Below are 24,182 nucleotides of genomic sequence, written 5' to 3'. Positions count from 1 at the left end.
TATTAAGTTAAAGAATATTTAAGGATAATGTGCTTAACGTTAACTAATAGATCTCACTATAGGCTAGATAACTCATCCTAATGATATTAAACTTATTTTCCTAACAATTTTATCTATTTTTTTCATTCAGCAACTAACTTAAACACCCAAAAACAAAAATGTTTTTATAATATTTTAAAAAATAACAACCTAATAAATAGTATTATAGTATTAAGTACATTAATAAAAGAAATATCTGTCTCCTTACACCAACATCAAATATCAACAAAACATTGATGTATTACTGTAAGCCCTGTTAAATGTCTAGAAAGATCAAAAAATCAAATATTTGATTCATAAGAATTATATTTATTGGGATGGACATCCCAAATAAAATTAGTTCACTAGAGATCATCTAACTATGCTACTAGACTCATCATAAGCTTCCCTCAAAGTTTATAGTGTATAAAAATTTACCTCAATTTCATTTTCACTATTAGCAGCATCAAATTTTATGTTAGTCATTAGATAGAAGTTGACTTCATATCTTTCTTATTCCTCTGCCTTTCTTCTTTTTGAAAAAAAACTTGTTTTGTTGCTGCTTTTCCAATTAATGTAAATCTGCTATAATGTCATGGTTTCTGCATTTATAGCAATTTACTTAGTTCTTTTCTTTGAGATGGTCCTTCATAAATAGCACCCCCTTTATTTTTTGCAAACCACTTCTTTCATCTTCTAAGCTACAATTTCTTCTAATCTCCCACTAAGGCATAAAAGATAAGAAAGATAAAGAGTAACAATTATTTTGGTAAATTCTCCTATAGACAAAAATTACATATATTACTTATAAACCAATTATTAATAAATAAAATATCACTTTACATTTATCAATTTCTTAAGAATATGATTTGTAAGAAGATTTAGAGAACGATATATTATTTTCGGGAGCACATCTTTTGTCCCGAAATATATACCACTCCATGTATTCCTTATTTCACATTGATTATAAAATGTAAAATTAATATATATTTAATTTATATTTTATTTTTCTCACCAATAAAAAATAAGAGATAAATATAATTAATACAAAGTTCATTTAGGAGTGATCCATCATTTCCCTAACTAAAAATCTAAAATTAACCATCACTACTTCATCATAATGCTATCCACATAATCCTTTAAGACTTGCCCTAAACATAGGACACAACTCCTAATCTTAAGGTCAAACATACACTCACCCCTTATTTCTCTCTCTTCTCTAACAAATCATTTCATCCTCTCTCTAAGCCCAACACGGTTTTGGGATTTGACTCCCAAAACTTTTCATATTTTTCTTTTTCTTTTTTTTTTCATAAAAAATAAAAATTATTTTCCTGATAAAGGAAAAAATATTATAGATCGGACCAATGAGAAAGCTTCGGACAAAACTAAAGAAAAAGAAAGGAAAAATTAGACAAAAAGAAAAAAAAAAACTTAAACACTAAATTTTTCTCTCTCCTCCACATTCTCTCTCTTCTTGATCCATGGTTGAGAGGAATTTTTCTTCACATGTGAACCCAGAAGAGGAGCAAAGCTGATTCCTTTTGCTGAAAATCTGAATACCCATTTTGTTAAAATCTTCGAAATGCGGTCTTCTAGAAAGACCCAAGAGATTTTCAGATTTGAAGAACAAGAACAGAACCCAGATTGTTGGATCTGATGATGTTTGTTTTGAAGCAAAGGGTGATTGATTCATGTTTAACTTCTAAAAGGGTTGTTGTTATTGTTAAAAGATTTGTTTTTGTTGTTGTTGTTGTTGTGGGGTGTGGTGGTGGCAACAAAACGACATTGAGTGGGTGCATAAACGACGATGCAGCTTCACTTCTCGGCTAGCATGAGAAGCATCACGATATCAAGCAACAATGGGTTTATTGATTTGATGAAGATCAAGGTCGCAGCTTGCCACATTTCTTATCGAACCCTTTTTCACACAATTCTCATCCTCGCTTTCTTATTGCCCTTTGTTTTCATTCTCACTGCTGTTGTTACCCTTGAAGGTGTCAATAACTGCTCCTCTTTTGGTAACTTTCTTTCCTTTTATTACTTACCATATATTTGGAATTGTTATTTTTTTGTACTACTAAGTTTCCGGGGTGCGTTGGTGCCTCTTTTAACAAGTGGTGCTCCCAGGAATCGTACTCTTACTTTTTGATCTTCCTGGATCTAGCTGAGCTTTATACCACTGGACCAACGACGTGTTGATATTTGGAATTGTTATTATTTGTTCTAATGTAGATAGATAGATCCAAATTTGAACTTTGGGTTATCATATGTTTATGTATTATGAGCTTGGAATTATTTTAGATGTGAATGATTCAGCTATGGGCATGATTTATGATACTAGGAACATTATGTTGACTTTTGATCTATGTAGCTGACCTCACCTAGTGAAAAAAGACTTGGTTGTTGTAGGAGTTGTTTTTCTTATAATCATGGAATTTTTCAAGCTATCTTCATTTCAGGATCTCAAGTGTAGCTTAGTTTGTAACTGCTTTTGAACCCAGGATTATGTTGATAAATTATGAAACATGGATACTTCAATATCCTATAGAAGCATTTTAAGAGAGAGAAAAAGATAGAAAAGCATAACATACAATTAGTCAAGTAGAAGAGAGAAACATACTATGATTTTTATTTTGTATTTAGTGATATCTAAGAAGTGTGTTCTTTATTTGGAATTTCATAACAATAATTATTTGTTTATTATGTTTTATGAATTTTATGCGCATATTTTATATGCACATCTCAAATGGATCCTAAATGTTTTCAAGAATATACATAACAACGTATCGGATATATATTGTATCCACTATCCAATATTTGTATCCTTATCGGTGCTTCATATTGATTATGATGTTTTCATGACATGTATTTTTGAAACTTGTGCCACAAATGTTGTGGTGATTCTTTGATGTTACCACCCCGATTTACAAATTTCTAAGGTACATCTTAATTTAAAGGGAAAAGTTCATAAAACCCCCTTAAACTCTATGTGTTTTGCAAGTAGACACTGAAAACTATTTTTTCTTCCTAATTACTCCTTAAACTTTAACTATTGGTGAAATTGGTCCCTACATATATACAATTTAAAGTTTAAGGGGGTTTTGTGAACTTTTCCCTAATTTAAATGTTGGGTTATGATATGTTTATGTATCAGGGGCCTAGGCCTGGGATTAATTTAGAAAAAAACTATTGGTGATACTATTTAGAAGGATTTAGATATGAATGATATATCTACAGACATGATTTATGGTAGAGCATTATGGTGTCTTCTGATCCATGTAGATCATCTTAGGTAGTGGAAAAAGACCTGGTTGTCATTGTTGTAGTTGTTTTATACCTGTATGAATTGTTTTTCTTATCATTATGAAACTTTTGTAGCCGGCTAGCATTTATCTTCATTTCAGCATCTTAAGTGTGACTTGGTAATTTAAGCATTTCATTTCAGTAGTTTGACCGCACTTGAACTCAAGATTAGTGATGAGTGATGATTATGATGTTTTCATGGCATGTATTACTGAAATTTGTATACTGTTGTGTTGATTCTTTGATGTTACAAATTTATACATGCTTTGTTATCTTGTGTTATCTGAAATTAATAATATCTGCGTGAATATTTGTTGTTTTTAATTTCCCTGCCTAAATGAAATCTGAGTTCTGCTGTTGTCAGTTTTCAATAAAAGTTTTGATGTGTCTATTTTTGTTGTCTCGGAACATCATATCATCTGATTTTTATCTTGCTTTCCTCGTGTTACTGGTATTAGGTTCTGAAAGTTCGTTGTTTAGTAATTTGTTTATGTCTCACCTTGCGCCTCCTTAATTGATTATTTGTTTTGTGCTCCAGATTGTTTTGGTAGGCGATTAGGACCACGGCTTCTCGGCAGGGTTGATGATTCAGGGGTAAATAATTTTTATATTACTTGAAATAGATTTTGCATCACATTATCATATCTAGTAAAGTTTTGGTTAAGTAACTATTGTCTGACCCCTTCTTGTGATGATGGTAATGGTGCAACAGAGACTAGCTAGAGATTTTTACAAGATACTTAACGAAGTCAACACTGCGGAAATTCCTGCTGATCTAAACCTGCCAGATTCATTTAATCAACTGGTATCTGATATGAAGAACAATCAATATAATGCAAGAACATTTGCATTCATGTTAAGGGGAATGGTAAGTTGTTTGTTAGGTTTGCTTATATTGTGTATTTCTTGGTTGATTGGAAAGTGTTTTCGGAAAGTGAATTCTGTTCATGTCTGCAAATCTTATTAAATTATAACACATGGCTTAAAATGAAAACACATTTTTATCAGTGCATCTGTGGTTACTTAAATTTGAATAATAGAACATCGAGGTTTGGAATAACTGATGCACTATTTTTGAATCTAAGCGTAGGAAACTTCTATAACAAAGACACAATATTCTGTTTAGAGATACAATTGCTCAGCTTATGTTATCTCTGGACTTTCTTCTTGTCTGTATATTTATTTTGAACCTACAAGGCTATGGCTATGCTTGCTTTATTCTCTGTTGTTAGTAGTATACCGACCCTATTGCATTGTATGACCTTCTGCTTGCATTAGATTATATTTTGTGTTGTTTGAAAGTAATGTTTTTCATTTGGAGCTAAGATTATGACAAGTAAAACTAATTCTTGAGCACAAGTTTGTTTTTATGCTTAGTTTTTTCTTCTTATTTACGTGTTGCATGAATTTTGGGTGGTAAAGAGTCAAGAAGAGTATGTGTTCCAAATATGAGGATGTTTCAATGGATGAGTGGTTATACAAGCGAATAATGAAATCAATGAATGCATCGCAGAAAAGCTAGAAATAGCACCCATCGAGAAAAATGATAGTCTCGCCTAAGGTGATTTGACTATATGTGAAGAAGGCCAATAGAAGCCTTAATATGAAAAGTTGATTAGATGGAGAATGACTCAATAGTTAGAGGTAGAGGAGACCAAGAAAACCTCTGCATCGAACCATTAAAAAGGACTTAGAACTAAATTGCCTTTTTGAAGACTTAGTCACTTAGTTTATGATAGAACATAAATACATAATAATGTTTGATCCATGTAGCCGGCTCCACCTCAATAAAGGTTTTTGTTGTTGTACACATTGCATGAAGAAAAGGTTTTGTGTTGCTTCTAACTATGCGATGCAATCTCATAATGAAGTCAAACAAGATCAATCCTATATTATTCAGATTAGTTTTACCGAGACATTATATTTGTCATTACCATCTTCCGTAATTATTGATTTATAATGTCACTTAAATTGTGTTTGATGGCATTATACAGATCATCATAATTGTGCATTTTTTCTCACATTCAGTCTTCCACTATCTGGATTTAAGGGAACTGGATAAGTTTTAAAAGCGTTGTACAACAAATGGCCCTGTTTTATTTTGGTAGTGTATGCTTCTTTGAAGATATATTTTGAAATGTTGGCCAAACAATTGTAATATAAATTTAAATTTGTATTATGATCTAGCCAAGTGCAAACCTGCTTCTTTCTGGTAGTAAAAAAAGCGATTAAAGGAAGTAGAAATTTCACAGCATGGCCAAAATGCCATGTACCATGGTGGTTGAATTTATCTGAATTTTCAGGTTCCATCAGGAAGAGAAAAAAATCTTACACTGAACTAAGAATTCCAATGCATATTTTAAAGTAGACACTAGACTGTTGACAATTACATATTTACTGTAATTAGAAATGCAGTATTTACTGCAACTTAATTATTAATGAATGATGGCTATTACTTTATGCATCCCTATTAGGAGTTTAAGAAATTATTATGTGGTGTGTATGCAAGACTACAGTGTAAAACTTAGGGAAACTACGTTGACCTTCCTTAAGGTTTGATTTAATTACCCCATCTTGTTCTAAAAGTTACACTCACCTCCCCGTAGATGATATCAATGTAATTTCAATCACCAGCCTTTGGGTAGGCAAATGTGACGATAACATAAATCTCAAGAGGGGTGTCGAGTGTGAAAAAGCCAAACCTCAGTGAAGGTCGGTGTAATTTCCCCGAAAACTTACTGTTATCATGTTCATGTACTTAGTCAATTATTATAATGCAATAACCTTGCAGTTCTTGTTAAAAGTGGTGGCAAATGGTAACTGTATTGATCTTTGTTACATTGTGATGCTTTTTTGGACAGATGGAGAAATTTGAGAAAGAAATTAGAGACACTAAATTTGCAGAGCTGACGAATAAGCACTTTGCAGCAAGTTCTATCCCTAAAGGGATTCATTGTCTGTCTTTACGTTTGACTGATGAATATTCATCAAATGCCCATGCACGTAAACAACTGCCTCCTCCCGAGTTACTACCCGTGCTGTCTGACAATTCTTACCAACATTTTGTTCTATCAACTGATAACATCTTGGCTGCTTCAGTAGTTGTTACTTCTGCTGTGAAGTCATCTCATAAACCTGAGAAGATAGTTTTCCATGTCATCACCGATAAAAAAACGTATGCGGGTATGCACTCATGGTTTGCACTGAATTCTGCCTCCCCTGCCATAGTTGAAGTCAAAGGTGTTCACCAGTTTGATTGGTTGACTAGAGAAAATGTTCCAGTGCTTGAAGCTGTAGAAAATCAAAACGGGATCAGGAATTACTACCATGGGAATCATGTTTCAGGAGCCAATGTCGCTGATACCAATCCATATAAATTTGCATCTAAATTGCAGGCTAGAAGTCCAAAGTACATATCTTTACTCAACCACCTCCGCATATACATACCCGAGGTTAGTTGGACTCAACAGTGATCACTCTTCCTGTTTTCTTTCTCCGTCTCTCACTTTTCAAACCATAATTGACTAGAACATGGAATAGTGCATTTCATTAGGTTTAGTGAAGATTCTTATATTCTATTTGATTTTTGATAGAATATATATTGTGAGTGAATGAAATCTGAAATGAATGATTAAGACTAAGACAGTGACGGGTCACGACTGATATCACTTTCTCATGAATAACACTAATCAAAGAGAACATAAAAACCATGTGATCAAAGATAAAAATTATATTGAACAATTTTGACTACAACGTTTGCCTATTTCCCCCAAATCAGCTTGAATGGACGAAATGATGTTATCTACTTGCTTGTACAAGCAAGTACATAATTGTAATTTGTTGCATATTTGCATTGCTCTCAATAGCTTTTAGGACTTACATACCAATTTTAGTGAGCCAATTTAAACATTGGAACATTTTAATTTTGGTAACTATTATTCGTGCTGATTTTGTTTGTCTTATGCGTGTTGAACAGCTGTACCCAAACCTCGAGAAGGTGGTCTTTTTGGATGACGATATTGTGGTTCAGCGTGACTTGTCTCCACTTTGGGAAATTGATCTGAACGGAAAAGTAAATGGAGCTGTGGAAACTTGCAGAGGAGAAGATAAGTGGGTAATGTCTAAGCATTTTAGGAACTATTTCAATTTTTCCCATCCCCTCATTGCAGCACACTTGGACCCGGAAGAGTGTGCTTGGGCTTATGGAATGAATGTCTTCGATCTGCATGCATGGAGAACAACAAATATAAGAGAGACATATCATTCCTGGCTGAGAGAGGTAAAAGTCCATTTATATTTTATACTAAGATGAATACAATCTAGTCATTTAAAAATGTAAATCATTCCCTATTCATCTATAGTTTGAAGTTCCGGTAAATTCTAAATTTGAGATTAATCTTGCTTACAGCAACTGATTGAGCAGCTTTACATATTTTTTAGGTAGTGTGAGAATGCAAGTGACGTATGAGTTTCTTATGTTGTGGTCTTTTTATTGGAAATTTCCCCTTTTGTTTGGGGTTGGGGTTGGAAAATCTTGGGCATTTGTTCTTTCTTCATTTTTTTGGGGAAGAAGTTATTAATGACAACTTTCTTTATGGCAGAATCTGAAGTCGAACCTTACGATGTGGAAGCTTGGAACCCTACCCCCCGCTTTGATTGCATTTAGAGGCCATGTTCATCCGATTGACCCCTCTTGGCACATGCTTGGCTTGGGTTATCAGAACAAAACCAATATCGAGAGTGTGAAAAATGCTGCTGTTATTCATTACAATGGCCAGTCAAAACCCTGGTTGGAAATTGGCTTTGAACATCTTAGACCATTTTGGAGAAAGTATGTCAATTATTCAAATGATTTTGTTAGGACCTGTCATATCTTGGAATCATAGTCTGCCAACGAGAAGCACTATGGTTTTCAACGACGGTGCATAGTATGAAAGAAATGAGTAAATACAGGTTTCATCTTATTTTTTTGTGTTGCGGCTGGTGTTGAGATTTTCTTCAAGATGAGTATAAAATTGATCTGAGACAGCAAAGTGATCAAGACATGGTGGTTGGATTTGCTGCCATCCCCTACATTTTTGAAGACATGGTCGCGCCATCCTGATATGGCCTTGAAGAACCATCGAGTCTTATGACATATAAACACGTCGTCTATATTTTGGTTGGTGAAAAGATACTACTATTATTCTTTCATGGGGAAAATATAGCAAAAATTCTTTACTGAACATTGGAGAATAAACTAAATGATGAAAGATAGAAGTGTCACGCCTGTGTCGTCAATGTAGTTTGCTAGAGCAGTTAATTTGTGAGGTTCCCCCCATCATTTTTTTTAGTTTGTTACTTTTTGTTAGCATCAATTTTTATCTTCACCCCATTGGATTTGATATAAAGATGGTGAATTGTAGGAGTAGTTTATGAGATTGCTTTGTTACAGGTCCATTCAATTGGGGAACTATTTGTAGGACATATATTGTTATTCATTGTGTACTATTACCAGACATTGCAAATGTGCAGAGAATTATTTTTTCCCTCATCTGCATCCTTGTGATTCATCATAATATATACTATATATGTTTTTCTTAAGACCAAGTTTCCTACAAGTTTGCCTCATTTAGAATTGCTCATATATGTGATCTTGCAAAATAGTACTAGGGAAATAGAAAAAGTGGCACCACATTTATGCATGTTGAGTATCATTGTACTTTGAATTATTTCATTTTAATACAACCTTGTTCTAGTACTGTGTAATATGCACATAAAATCTATGTTGGAATGTAGCATGCAGCCCTAGACCCTAGTGGTTCCTTACACACCAGTTCTATTATCTGTAGGTATTCTGAGAGTCTATGATAATGTTGTCAATATACATTAAGATATTGTCACATTAGTATTTCACATTTAAAATAAATTCCAATAGGGTAAAGAAACTTACTTTAAAAAAATTTAAATAACATGTTTATTCTTTGTTAAACAAAATATTAAAAACATCTTTCCTTATTATTTGTTCTACTTTTTTAACTTTTACCTTTTCAGACAGATGGAGAAAAATAAGATACCAAAATTGTATTTAAAACTATTATTTAAGTGCATAGATAAACATATAATTAACAAATGGTTGATCCAACAGTATAAGATTTAGTGGATTTCCAGAATAACTAAAAGGTAAAGGTACAATTTTCGAGAATAACATTTATTGGAAGAAGAATTATGTATTCCGAAAGAGAATATTTCATTAGCTATGGTGAGGATACATAACCATAAAAGATACAAAAAAATATATTATATAATCCAAGTTCAATAATCTAAACCATGTTGATATATTAATTTGGAATAACAACTAGGCCATAATATCTGGTTGGTGAGGCCTGAAAGAAAATATAATTGTTTTGACTGTGTGATGAAAAAAATGACAACATGTTTGGTTTCCCATAGGTTTGTGACATGTGGAGGAATAACAAGAATTAATGGAGTCAATCATTGACATGTCCACATATTTTCATTCAAACCCTCTTCCTCCTTTCCCTTTCTTCATTTCCTATCTCACTTTTATTTCATCATCTTCTACTTCTTATCTTCTAATTCACCACTTACTTTTTTTTTGTTGCAAATATGTTCTTTGATTGACAAATATAATTGCTACCTTGATCAGTGACTGATCCAACTTAGAAAAATATATACTTTGAAGGTTTTCTCTCTCCACTTACTTAGAAAAACATGCCCTTTTGAGTATTGGCTTGGTTTTAGTTTGTAACTGTGTTAGATTCCTTTGTCAGTGTGTTGAATTCTGTCATGATGTTTTTTTTCCTTTTAAGGATGACTTGTTTTTTTTGGATAGATTTTAATCATTTTATTCTGTTTGCTTTTTATTTTATTTCTTTGGATAGATTCAGCTCTGTTATTCTGAATTCTTTAATCATATTCTTAAGCAAGGAATTTTGTTTAGAGCATCTTTGTTAACCTTCTTCAAACCCTTCTTAATCTTTTGTGTCCTCTTTGGTTGCACATGTTAGATTCTGCATGTTATTTAGGTATGAATGTGGCATGAGAGGACTCAGATTATTTTTCTGTATCAATTTTTTGCAGGATTCTTGAGTAAGATGCTTTGTTTGTATTCCTTTTATTCATGAACTGAGGAAAATTGAGTTGATTCATTGGACTAGTTCTTCCTTTTAGTCTGAGGTCCAAACTGAAGCTATTGGATTTCTGAATTTCTGGAGTATGGCAGTGAGCCAAGATCAGTTCGAGATCAAGTTTCGACTGAGTGATGGTTCGGATATTGGCCCCAAAAGTTTTCCTCCTGCTACTAGTATTGCAACATTGAAAGAAAGTATTCTTGCTCAATGGCCAAAAGGTTAGTTAGTTGTGTGGTATTCTTTCATTTTTTTGCCCCTCTTTTTTGTCTTCATGTTAATGACTAAGATATCAATTTGAGTAGGTGTTATGTTGTTCCTGTTTGTCATTACAAAGTACTACAACATGGTTGACCCATTTTATTTAGATTTGACAAAGTTTTACTTTTATTGTCGGCCGACTAACACAACCTTCACTTTTTTATTTGGGCTTACTGCTCAGGACCAACTACGTATAGCTTTGCAACAAGGTGAAAGTATTAAAAAGGATTTAAAGGTCAATGATATGTCTAAAGACATGATTTAGGATAGAGCTTTATAGCAGCATATGATCCATGTAGCTGACCCTACCTAGTATGAAAAAGACTTTTTGTTGTTGTTTTTATTGGTGATTGGATGCATTAATTTATAGAAGGGATATATTAAATATAGTTATTATTACTTTTAGAGTTCGGGTGCAGATCGAGCTTGTGATGATGTTCTACTGATATAGTTTATACTTGGTTTGAGACTTTAGATCTAAGAATGAACTAGTTGCAGGCTATATTCAATACAACAAGAACTTTCCTTTAAATGCAATATTGTGACTTCCAATGCATGCCATTGATGTGCTGCATACATCTCCTTGTGAACATGGTCTAATTTGGTCTCTTCTTTCCTTCGGAAATTGAAGAGACTTTACATGATAGCAAATCATTTTCCTGAAGAAAGACATAGTCTAGGAGTTCATGAATTGCATCAATAATCTATGGCAACAAGTTTTGCAAAAGAAAAACAGAATCCAAGGTGACAAGATCTGGATTTAGCCATAAACTATAAAAGTGGAAGATAATTGTTATACGTCCCTTGATAAGTAGTTTCTTAAACTCAAATTTCTTCTTTCTTATCCGTTATCACATATTGTCTGCCTGTTTATCCTCGAGCGGTTCATGGTTTCTGCCTATTAAGTGTTAGTACCCTTACAAGGATATATTTATATGTGATAGTATTGAGTCAAATACATATTTCCCTTTGTAAATTTTCAATAGCATGTATTTGCACACACAATATTACTGGCATACTTTCACCAAAAATAAGAACCGAGTTTACCTTTATGATGTCTCGCTTAACCCTCTGTCATGCTTTTTAGCTATATATGAGATCTGTAATTTTATGTATCTGTTTTGAAGACAAAGAGTATGGACCAAGAACCGTAAAAGATGTGAAGTTAATTAGCGCGGGAAAAATATTGGAGAACAACAGAACAGTGGGGGAATGTCAGAGCCCATTATGTGATCTCCCTGGTGGAGTTACAACAATGCATGTGGTTGTGCAACCACCTAGCTCAGAGAAAGGTCAGCGATTTATTCCGAGAAATGTCAAAAGCTGCCTGTAATAGCTGTTCGCTTTTTGTGCATAAACAACTTCAACATAAAATTTTCATTTTAAAATTTGTCTAGTTAACTGGAGTTTCAAAGTTCCTCTAATTGATAGTAGCAAAACATGTTTTTATTACATCCTATCCTGCTAGTAGAAATAGTTCATTTTCTTCATATCATAATTTAAATGTTTGCTTCGGCACTCTATAATCTAGATATGTAATTCCTTACCAAATCAATTTTCGTTTTGAGTGATGAAGAATATCAGAGAGTATCCGGAAAGTATCCAATTTATAATTTATTTATTTCTTGATAAATAATTTCAATACTGCATGAGTCCATATCGGTGTATCAGAGATTAACACTATCAGATATGTGAAGGATACCAATGCGTGAAGGATATTGAAGTATTCGTACATCATAGCTTCTGCAGCTCTGTATGAACAATTTCGAGTTCATTTCATCTTCGTCCTTATCTGATCTCGTCTTTTCCTCTTGTAACAGAGAAGAAAGTAGCAGATGAAGCGAAGCAGAACAAATGTGTTTGTGTAATATTATAGGATCCGGATTGAGCAGAGAATCTCATCTGCTTAGGTGGTTAAAATTTCTACTTGTATCCATTTTTAGCATACATCATTATGGCTCCAAGATTTTCTCATACACAAATTCTTTGATTGCATGCCTTATTCTTACTACAGGTCAAGAGTACCAGAGTTGCCAAGGATCATGAAGCCAATAGTTTCCTGATTTATTTGCGGCGCCGGATTTCGTATACAATTTTCGCGTAAAGATGCTTTCTGCTGATCTAAGCATCTAGCTGTTGCCTCATTCTCCACTTGGTATACTTGTTGATTGAAATGAACTCTACTAGTTCACAATTATGTATGTGTTTTTCTTATGCTTGATGCAAAATGCTTCAGGAGTTAAACTTGTTTGAATGTGCTTATTGTTTATATGGTACCATATATAGCTACTCTTGTACACAAGTTGAGGAAATAGTGGCTTAACTTCATGACTCAACTATGAAGTTTGATTATAGTGTCTTATAATTTCACTTTCATGTTATAGAACTTATATTGCTCTATTGAAAATTTCATGGCCTTAACTTTATATTATTGTAAACTTATGCACCAATTCTTGATTTTAAGGTTTATATGTTTTCCTTTCATAAGTCACTTGAGTACAAATTAAGAGTTTAAATTTTATAATGTGTTTAACATTGTTTTAATATACTCATTTTTCAAACATGACAAAGTATTATTGCTCAATTAAAAAGATTTTATGCGTAACATAAAATGATTGAAGATATTAAAAAACAAATTGGAGGATTTATGGTACTGATTTTTTTTATAAAAGAAAGTCATTAGTGTTCCTTTGTGGAAGAACGGTTTGGTCGGACTGGAAATCCGGGTAAGGTTTCTTTGTTGGTATTTGGGTTGATGATAACTTGGACCTGCTGATGGAGGTACCTGAAAAGGTTCTACGACGATTAAGTCAGTAAGATTTGAGAGGTAATGCTCGTGAGCAATATATGAGATGCAAGAAGTAAGTAGAGAGGAATAGTGATAAGTTATGAGGGAATAATAATACTTCCTATGGGGGGAGACCCCTATTTATAGTGGTTGAGGTGGATGACAAAGCTCTGGAGGCGTTGACATGGCCGACCATTCTAGCCTGTCGGGAGCTGCTTTTCTCATGTCAGGCAACTTTGGCAGGTCGTAATCTGTGCATAATTAACTTATAGTATATGGCAGGTCTAATAGTCGTATTGTAGTCTATCCTTGTCATATTGGTAGGTGTAGGTGGGATTGTTGGCGGCATGTCAGACGAAAATGGTCCTAGAATCGACCCATTGAAGTCGGTTGATGGGCATGTGAGATCTAGTGACTGGTGTGTTCAGATCTTGACCGATTAGGAAAGAGAACTATCTGAGCAGATGAGATACCCAGATGACTGGGATGGAACAATTAGCATACAAATAATTTTGCAGGAAAAGTTCTATAACTTTCTTACATGTATTATTATTTTTGTAATTTCAATTCTTATTCCTTAAAAAAATAGATGTAACGGTATTATAAATCTCAATAGATGTTGATGTAATTTATAAAATAAGAGATAATATGTGTAATTATTTTATATTTCAAAGTTTAATTTTTCCAATTTAAAATTCATTTTTTTTTTTTTTTTTGTAGATCTTTAGAAGTTGGCAAGTAAAATGATATGGATCATAAATAATGTAAGTATAAGTATGTGATTGATTCTGCATTCAAAATGTTAGTTGATTGTGAATGAAGTTGGGTATTCCAAGTGTGAAGGAAGAAATTTGATATCGGTTAAAAATGGATAAGTTAAAGAGCGTATAAGTAGATGAACCCATAGACCTAATACCTTAAGGTTTTGGGTCAAAATGTGGTGTCAAGCCCACTTCCATACTTTTTTCACTTGACCCAAAGAGGAATATTATAAAATAAAGATCTCCCAACATGAGTCATATATTAATTAATTAGTTATTTTCTTATTTTCACTCTGGTCTTTTAACAAAAACAATCAATTTAATCCTCAATATTTTTAATCTTTATCAAATTTACTATTCTTTCATAACAATATTTAATTAGAATATACCAAATTCTATATGAAGATTTCTTTCTCCACAATGAAAATAAGATTATACATCGAAAATTAAAATATTTTTATTTCTCTCTCCTATCTCTATTTTCATATATTATTTTTAGAATGAGAAACCGTATATCCTTCTTCAAATCCTCCAATATCATAAGAAAAAAGTAATATCTTTAAGAGTTTGAGAAGATAACTATTAGTAAAAAACTAGCAAACAGAATAAGATAACAATAATTTACATAATAATTAATAAGATAGACATAAACTCAAATAAATTTGAAACTAACTAAATCCTAAACAAATAATATTTTATTAATTTAAATATATCTAAGATGATTTGTAGGAGAATTTGTAGGAATATTTAGTATAAAAATTTATAGAAGATTTAATATGAGAATATTTCATAATTTCTTTGTGTTTATCATCTTCATCACAAACTTAATTTAAATTTGAAAAATTAAGATTTTGATGAGTACATAGAATTTGGAACAATCATTTGATATATTCCAATAATAACAGAAATGTATAATTGATAAACCTTAAAAAGATAAAGCACTAAAATGATAATATTTTTGGAAATTATCTTAAAACTAAGATAAAGAAGGAAAAGGGTATTTAAACCTTTATTCATGTCCCAAACGTTGAGTTCCTCACATTACTCCTATCTTAACTAGTTTGGTTACTATCTGCTGAAGCTAGCGCGCATTGCGCACCCTGCGTATTCAACTCTTCCTTCTTCACTCTCTCTTCCATGGCCTCTACGACGTCGTTTTCACGTCTCACTTTTCCACTTTCCTCTCACAGAAACGATGCTCGATTCTCTCACTTTCAATCTTTTCTTCATTTTCCTTCCAAACCCACTTCCCTAAAGACACTAAATACGGTGCCGTTTAATAAAAGAGAACCTTTCTCAAATGGGTTTCATAGAATTCGAAGAAATCCCAAACAATTCTCTGTTCTCTGCGCAACTGCTTCAAACGGAAAGGTAACACACAATACAAAACATCCTCCACATTCATTATTCTTATAATTGTTCATATTGTTTTATTGGTATTATTGCTCTTATTATTTATAATTCAATCAATTACTAGGTCATATTATTATTATTTTTTGAGAAAATTTTGTGTACCAATTTTGTCCTGAAAAGTCGAAAAACCAAAATGGTCTCCATAAAATTTAAATGAGGGTTAAATTGGTCTTTTTAGTATCTTATTTTTTAGGGTGAGTGTCGGCGCAATGGCAAGGTCACTGTTTAATGATCATGAGGTCACAAGTTCGAATATTGTAAACAATCTCTTCGCATACGGGGAATGGTTGTATACATCTACCCTACTCACACCCCACTAAGTGAGTGCCTTGTGCGCTGGACTACGGTTAATATTTTTAGTTGCTATGAGGGATAGAATTAGTTTAGCTAGTTTTGAGAGTGTACCATTGAATGCAATGCAAATAGACATGGTCCACTAACAACTCAATTAGATAACAATTGGCTTTCAAGTTGAGCTTTTATCATTTTGGCTCTTTAATCATAATTACTACTTATAATTAGTGATGACAATTTTTAGAAGAAAGGTTAAATTTGAATAATATGTCAGTGTAAAATCTGTATATACTTTTACACACTCTGATTCAATTATGAATTGCTAGTTGCTACATTATAAGAATGTTTGACTATCTTAAAAGTCATATATGTATGCAGTGATGTATTATTGGTTGGTAACTTGGTGTGTAAGTATAACAGTAAACACTTTACACTGACCATGCTTCAAAATTAAACTAATAATAAATAAAATAATGATAATGATATTAATAATTATTATTACAGATTTTATTTTTGATGCGACTAAATAATTTTTGATCAAGTATTTGTAGAAATGTAGAGTTTATCATGTTAAAAGTCAAGCTTTTTAATTTTTTGAACGTAAAAGGCTCAATTAATATAAGTCTCGATATTAGCTCACTGAAAATGAGCAGCTTTTGATATTATGGTGAATCGAGTTCTAGACAAAAAGTGGACTTGGATTCTTATCGAATTTACCAGCCAATCAGTTAACTTGGCTCAACTTGATTTATTCCTAGTTGCAAATGGTGTAGAAGTTGAAATGCAAACAGGCCCAGTTATCATACTTGATAATTGTTTGTACTTTCTACTTTGTGATTGTGGCAATATGGGTTGTTTGTAATCGTGGACTGTGTTGGGGCTTGAGAGGTCTAATGATTGATATTGGGTTTTGGCTTTTGATGTAATGGCAGATCACACAGCAGGAGTTCACGGAAATGGCATGGCAAGCAATTGTCTCGTCACCAGAAGTGGCAAAGGAGAACAAGCATCAGATTGTGGAGACAGAGCACTTGATGAAAGCTTTATTAGAGCAAAGAAATGGGCTTGCTCGCCGGATATTTTCTAAGGTTGGGGTAGATAACACCCGGCTTCTAGAGGCTACTGACAAGCACATTCAGCGGCAACCAAAGGTAATTGACCAAATCAAATAGGTTGAATTCATTTAGAATATGCTTTGGTTCTTATAGTTATATCTTTAGCATGAGATTGTAGTTTGAGTTTCTTCTTTTTGGCATTCACTTTCAGGGTGACTTTATTGGTTTATTCTCTTGCAACTTTGCTTAGTGGCGTGCTTTTTCTTCTTAAGATTTACTGAAATAAAAATTGTATTAGCTACAAACTTGATGCTTGAAATGAAATTGGAAGGAAATAGTAATAATGTAAGCTTGACAATACAAGCTTTGAGGGGAAGTAATAGCAATAGAATTTGGTTTTTGGAATGACTTAACATTGAGATGATTCAGATTAAACTGACACGGCACCATAACGTCATATGGTTATGGTCTGACTGACAAATCTTCAAAGTTTATGAAACCTCGCTCTCGTTCAAAACAAACATTAAAGGGACAAGAATAAAATACAAAATTAATTTTGATCCTATTGGTCAATCGACGGTGATATGCAATTTGTACACTTCAACTTTTCCTTCATTCCAATGATGCTACTTTACGTGGGTTGAATCTCTCCTTTATCCCCAGTCAGTATGACCTACAATTGCTTAGATTTTTCACTTATGGTTCTCTGTTAAAAAAAAGTTATTTATTCTTACAGCTGTTGACTGCAATTGAGATCCTGTATCTTTGTGATGGTTCTTTCATATTTTTATTCTTGGATTATTTGTTTTGAATTCCCAAATTCACTATTAGATGTGTATATATGGCTTTGAGTAGATGCTCAGTGCAAATGAAATGGAGCAAATACATTGTTTAGATGTCTTTTAATATGGAACTTGTATTTTTGTTTTCTAGTTGATTAAACCTCAACTCATTTCTGCAGTCCAAGAACCTGATTGTTTAACTCTTGTTCAATTATGTTAGGTCCTAGGGGATTCAAGTGGTTCGATGTTGGGGCGTGATTTGGAGGCATTGATTCAGAGAGCCAGGGACTTCAAGAAAGAATACGGGGACTCATTTGTGTCAGTTGAACACTTGCTTCTTGGTTTTGCCGAAGATAAACGATTTGGAAAGATATTGTTTAGAGATTTTCAAATAACTCAGCAAGCTCTAAAATCTGCCATAGAGTCCATAAGGGGACGCCAGTCAGTTATTGACCAAGGTCATTTACTATTTGTCAGCTTTTTATAATGATAATATCGTGTAATATGTAATATATAGCTGTCCGAGTTGTCTTTTTATTTCCCCCTTGTTACCCCCTTTCTTTCTGAGGAGGAGGAGCTAGAGTTGTTAAATCTCTCCCCTATTGAAAACATAAGTATCTTTGGAGTTTGGATGGTATTGTGAACTAGTAGATTCAGGTTGTGCTGACTTTTCCACGGGGTGTTAAGATCTGTGCATTATATTTTTCATTCAAAACATCTTGCAATGCTTAAGCCTCAATTTAAATTTGTTATAGATCCTGAAGGGAAGTATGAGGCCTTGGAAAAATATGGAAAAGATTTGACAGCAATGGCTAAAGCAGGAAAACTTGATCCAGTTATAGGAAGAGATGATGAAATACGCAGGTGCATTCAGATTCTGTCCAGGAGAACGAAGAACAACCCTGTGCTAATTGGTGAGCCTGGTGTTGGAAAGACGGCAATTTCTGAAGGGTATGTACTAAGTTCGTCCTCCTAGCCATTCCCTGTGTTGCTGTTCAGCATTTTTACTTTTAAAATATGTTTTGAATTAAATTTAACATGCTTATACCATTATTCATTTATTTCTTATCTTATTTGCCTGTGTAAGCTACTTTTTTTATTTAAAAAAAAACTGCTAAGTTGTGGTTATGTTGCAATTTTTATTGTGAAGAAAACCCAAAATTTGCAGGGTGATGTGGTTGCGGTTCCAAAACTGCAAATTGTTGCTGCATTAAGTGATGCGGTTCTCAATTTGAAACCATGCTTAGTACTTAGTATATGAACAATAATTCCAATTGGAGTATTTTTTTAGAACCACAAGTCCAAGTTTTCTCATAATTTTGTTGGGAGAATAGCAGATTAAAATACTTGATTTTACCTTGTGTGGATGCTGTTGTTACTTTTCATTGACATGTTAACCACATTGACTTAACTCTCCCTTTGAAACAGACTTGCTCAGAGAATTGTTCAAGGAGATGTTCCTCAAGCTTTGATGAATCGGAAGGTATGGGCTTTATCCAGATATGCAGATTTATAGTATTCTTGATAAAGCTGAAAATGGAAGAAAGAGGAACAGCAATGGGACCACGGGATAATATAACTGCATTTTAAGATGTTACCATATATTCACTATTTCACTATATTGATCTCTTATTTCACCTTCTGCAGATCCTAGTCTTAGGTCTATTGGTTTATATTATATGTACGCAATATTTATCTTATTTTCAAAATTGTGTGTTGGCCATGAGTTGTTAAATTGATCTGATACACTTCTCTCTATTCAGCTTATATCCCTTGATATGGGTGCACTTATTGCTGGAGCAAAGTATCGGGGAGAATTTGAGGATCGGCTGAAAGCTGTTCTTAAAGAAGTAACAGAATCTGATGGTCAAACTGTCCTTTTCATTGATGAGATCCATACAGTTGTTGGGGCAGGTAAATTGTAAAATATGTTTGAAGGGTCTAGATAAATGTCATCAATTTTCTAAAACTTCTGTTTTTCCTTCTCTGATACATAATTGGCTTCTTTGGAAAACCCTTCAGATGATGATCATATATTTCAATTCATATATTTTTCTTAAAATATTACATATGTTTGTAGCAGCCCACAAATTGGAAAAAGTGCTGGATGTTGAATTTGAATATAATTATAATCTATCTTATGCTAGGTGCTACTAATGGTGCTATGGATGCCGGTAATCTCTTAAAGCCTATGCTTGGTCGAGGGGAGCTGCGATGTATAGGTGCAACCACACTAGATGAGTATCGGAAGTATATTGAGAAGGACCCAGCACTTGAACGTCGTTTCCAGCAAGTATATGTTGACCAGCCTACAGTTGAAGATACCATTTCAATACTAAGGGGACTGCGAGAAAGATATGAGCTGCATCATGGAGTGCGCATTTCTGACAGTGCCCTTGTGGAAGCTGCAATTCTCTCTGATAGATACATAAGTGGGAGATTTTTGCCTGACAAAGGTAGTAAATTAGTTATTACTGGTTGCTTTGGAGGGTGAATGTTCTACAAAATTGAGTAATTTCAGCATTTGCTTTACTGTCGTAAATAATTACTATTATAGTGTTATAACACCTTACAAGTTTTATAATAATGAGGTTTAGATTCTGCACTAGCACATTTTCTAACTTACCTGAGCATGCAGTATGAAAATATGTTAATTTGATTTAGCATTTATAGAAAGGCATTAATTTGTTAAGATTATAACAACATGTTAAAATTGTAAAAGACACAAGGGTACTCTAGTCTTCTATTTATCCCACACGCACACACACTTGCAGAATTTGATTTCAGTTCCTCCTAGAACCATGAAATGGCAATGCCTATAGAATAGCTTACCATGTTTAAAGATGTGGCACTTTCCTGCTGTTGGGAATCCATGTGACAAGAGTCTATTTTGTTAAAATGTTGAACTAATTTGACTGATTTTCAAATAATGCTCTTAAAGCACTAATGATACTAGCTTCTTATGAATTGCAGCTATTGATCTGGTTGATGAAGCAGCTGCAAAACTGAAAATGGAAATTACTTCTAAACCTACTGCACTTGATGAAATTAACAGATCAGTTTTGAAACTAGAGATGGAGAGGCTCTCTCTCATGAACGATACAGACAAGGCTTCTAAAGATAGGCTAAATCGTCTTGAAGCAGAGCTCTCTCTGTTAAAAAAGAAACAGGATGAACTAACTCAGCAATGGGAGCATGAAAAGTCCGTAGTGACCCGTTTTCAATCGATCAAAGAAGAGGTGTGTTAACAGATTTTTTATTAATTTTGATAAAATTGTTCATCCCCTTAAATAAAATGAACTTGCTAAGGATCAGTAGTCTGAAGATAGCCTTTTTTGTTGTGTCTTCATCACATTGAACAGGTAGTTAAACTGCAGAGGTTAATTTTGTAATTGTGCATGATCAATAGAAATTTACTTATATGAAAAATGATTTCGTGGTAAGTGGAAGATTTAAATCTGATACTAATCATTTTATTTATATATGCAGATAGACAGGGTGAATCTTGAAATCCTACAGGCTGAGCGGGAGTATGATCTTAATCGTGCTGCTGAATTAAAATATGGCAGTCTAAACTCCTTGCAAAGAAAACTTGAAAGTGCGGAGAAAGAGTTACAAGAATATATGAACTCCGGTAAATCTATGCTGAGAGAGGAAGTTACTGGAAGTGATATTGCTGAGATTGTAAGCAAGTGGACAGGTATCCCCATCTCGAAACTTCAAGAATCGGAGAGAGAGAAGTTGTTGCATTTGGAGGAAGAGCTCCATAATCGTGTAGTTGGTCAAGATCCTGCTGTTAAGGCAGTAGCTGAGGCTATCCAGCGTTCAAGAGCAGGTCTTTCAGATCCACATCGCCCAATTGCTAGCTTCATGTTTATGGGACCCACGGGTGTAGGAAAGACAGAGCTAGCTAAGGCCCTTGCTTCCTACTTGTTCAATACCGAAGAAGCTCTTGTGAGAATTGATATGAGTGAGTACATGGAAAAGCACACGGTTTCAAGATTGATTGGGGCTCCACCTGGATATGTTGGGTACGAAGAGGGAGGGCAACTAACAGAGACTGTTCGCCGCAGGCCATATGCTGTTATTTTGTTTGATGAGATTGAGAAAGCACACTCGGATGTTTTCAATGTATTCCTTCAAGTTCTTGACGATGGAAGAGTAACTGATTCACAGGGTCGCACAGTAAGTTTTACCAACACCGTTATCATCATGACCTCAAATGTTGGATCACAGTACATTCTTAATACAGATGATGATACTGTGCCCAAAGAGTTAGCTTATGAAACTATAAAGCAGCGGGTAATGGATGCTGCAAGATCCATCTTTCGGCCTGAGTTCATGAACAGAGTTGATGAGTACATTGTTTTCCAGCCTCTAGACCGTGACCAAATAAGTAGCATTGTGAGGTTACAGGTAATTCATTCCCAACTTGTTAAATACATTCTTGATAAGAGTTCTCCCAACTCTTCTTTTGCTGAAAATTTACTTCTGTTCATATATTGATGAAGAAAACCATTGAGAATTCTAGTTAGAATATCCAGGAGTTTATGAATTCAGGATGGGCGGGTCAAGTTGCATTTTCGAAAAACTAGTCTGAAATTTAATTGATTGATGATTGATTGCAAAAAAAGTGCAGCTTGAACTTCACACTGTAAAGTTCCTACTGAAGTGTGATTTGTTTTATCTGCATGCTTTCTACCATATATTCTACAATATTGTGAAGTTACTAGATAAGAAACTTGTCAACTTCATTTATGGGGCATTTGGAAGAGTTTATAGAGAATTTATTTTATCATATACGCACATAAGCAGGTGTTAAAAAGAATTTATGAAAATACTCAATGACTTTCCTATTGGCTCTTTTTAGCTTATTTCATTAAATTTTTTGGAGAAGCTTATAGAAGGTTATAACTTATAAGCTTTCATATGATAAGCATTTAATTTAGCTCTTTACCCAAATGCACCCCAAGTACTCTAGCATGATTTTTTGGAACTGTTTCATGGTATTTCACATCCCAAGCAAAACTAACTTTTGTAAGTTTATTACAGTTGGAGCGCGTACAGACGAGAATCGCGTATCGCAAGATGAAAATCCAAGTAACAGAAGCTGCTACCCAACTTCTTGCAAATTTGGGGTATGATCCCAACTATGGGGCTAGGCCAGTGAAGAGAGTGATTCAGCAAAATGTAGAGAATGAACTTGCCAAGGGTATTCTTAGAGGAGACTTTAAGGATGAGGACACAATTTTAATAGACACAGAAGTCACAGCATTCTCCAATGGTCAACTTCCACAGCAAAAGCTATCTTTTAGGAGACTTGAAACTGACTCAGAATCTACCACCAGAGACAGTGAGAAAAGCTTTAAACAGATTTTGTGAATTCCTTTTAGTGCTTAGTTCTTCTCCACGTGAAAAAAGCTTTTATACAAGTTGAGTATACATCATTTTCTTATGCCAACAGTGTAACTCTAGTCTTGTGCACAGCTTCCATGTAATTTATAGTTCTTTAATACTTTTTATAAGTTAATAAAATGGTATGCAATATGAGGTACATTAATCTTAATTTCATGGATACAGCATGTGATGTAACATGCTTCTTTATGACAATGAAATATAAAGCTTAAAGCCCTCTAAACTTGATGTTGCTCAAACAGCCAAAGTTCATTTGATTAGTAGGGGGTTCAGGGCAAAGGAAAGCAAAGAAACAACTGGAACGAGAAAGGAAAAATATTTGTCAATTAATAACTTGAATTTTACTGTGATAATTAATTAATTAAAGACCTCAATGTTAGTATAAACACTTTTTTTTTGCCAATGTTTACATAATAAAGTAAAAAATGTTATGGATTCTATCATTTATAGATGTTAAAATTTGTTTTGATAAATGAAGTTGGTATGTTAGTTAAATTCGAGTGTAAGGATAACTGGACTTCTCATATTGGATAGGATAATGTAAGCTCATAGAACTATAAGTTTTGGTTCAAAATGTGTTGTCTTACTTGTAAAGGGTTATACAGTCTTCCAATGACATTGGAGTAATGTGATCGTCCTAGTGGTTGGAGCTTCACATATTGCAAGTCTTAATAGTGGAATTAGAGTTGATCGTTCAGCTAGATCATGTTAATCTAAGGGAGTTAATGGTTTGACTAAGATATGATGTATATGAGGGAGGAGATTATTGAATATATTTAAGTATGAGTGATAAGCAAAAGTCTTACTTTATTTAAGATGAGAAGTTTATAAATTTCAATATTCATAAAATTGTTGGCTTAAAATTTTGACTTAAATTATAATGTCCCACTTAATGGTAACACTACACTCTTCACAACTTTGAAGTAACCTAATAGATTCAATGGTTAGCTTCTCAATTA

The 24,182-nt window shown here is 33.6% G+C and overlaps 3 protein-coding genes across 4 annotated transcripts; all 3 read left to right on the top strand.

Annotated features, from left to right (window-relative positions):
- Positions 1,316-8,467, top strand: LOC109336461 (probable galacturonosyltransferase 14). The gene is made up of 6 exons (XM_019573075.1): positions 1,316-2,039; positions 3,863-3,918; positions 4,037-4,192; positions 6,186-6,776; positions 7,301-7,603; positions 7,926-8,467. Exons 1-6 carry the CDS (start codon positions 1,829-1,831, stop codon positions 8,208-8,210), a joined length of 1,602 nt encoding a protein of 533 aa, XP_019428620.1. The 5' UTR covers positions 1,316-1,828; the 3' UTR covers positions 8,211-8,467.
- LOC109336814 (membrane-anchored ubiquitin-fold protein 2-like) lies at positions 9,858-13,095 on the top strand. The gene is made up of 5 exons (XM_019573651.1): positions 9,858-10,009; positions 10,408-10,675; positions 11,843-12,007; positions 12,536-12,625; positions 12,730-13,095. The coding sequence occupies exons 2-4, from the start codon at positions 10,543-10,545 to the stop codon at positions 12,589-12,591; spliced, it is 354 nt and encodes a 117-aa protein (XP_019429196.1). The 5' UTR covers positions 9,858-10,009; positions 10,408-10,542; the 3' UTR covers positions 12,592-12,625; positions 12,730-13,095.
- Positions 15,298-23,362, top strand: LOC109336078 (chaperone protein ClpB3, chloroplastic-like). 2 transcript variants are annotated; one of them, XM_019572448.1, is made up of 11 exons: positions 15,298-15,635; positions 16,904-17,122; positions 18,029-18,266; positions 18,564-18,759; positions 19,237-19,291; positions 19,572-19,722; positions 19,956-20,264; positions 20,782-21,047; positions 21,298-22,224; positions 22,861-23,207; positions 23,247-23,362. In XM_019572448.1, the coding sequence occupies exons 1-10, from the start codon at positions 15,402-15,404 to the stop codon at positions 23,188-23,190; spliced, it is 2,925 nt and encodes a 974-aa protein (XP_019427993.1). In that variant the 5' UTR covers positions 15,298-15,401; the 3' UTR covers positions 23,191-23,207; positions 23,247-23,362. The 2 variants fall into 2 exon arrangements, with proteins under 2 accessions (XP_019427993.1, XP_019427992.1); XM_019572447.1 differs by having other exon boundaries at positions 22,861-23,354.

Source organism: Lupinus angustifolius, chromosome LG20, assembly GCF_001865875.1.
Source record: "Lupinus angustifolius cultivar Tanjil chromosome LG20, LupAngTanjil_v1.0, whole genome shotgun sequence".
Classification (NCBI taxonomy): Eukaryota; Viridiplantae; Streptophyta; class Magnoliopsida; order Fabales; family Fabaceae; genus Lupinus; species Lupinus angustifolius.
The sequence above is the reverse complement of the archived record's forward strand: the minus strand, read 5'-3'. Positions and strand labels throughout refer to the sequence as shown.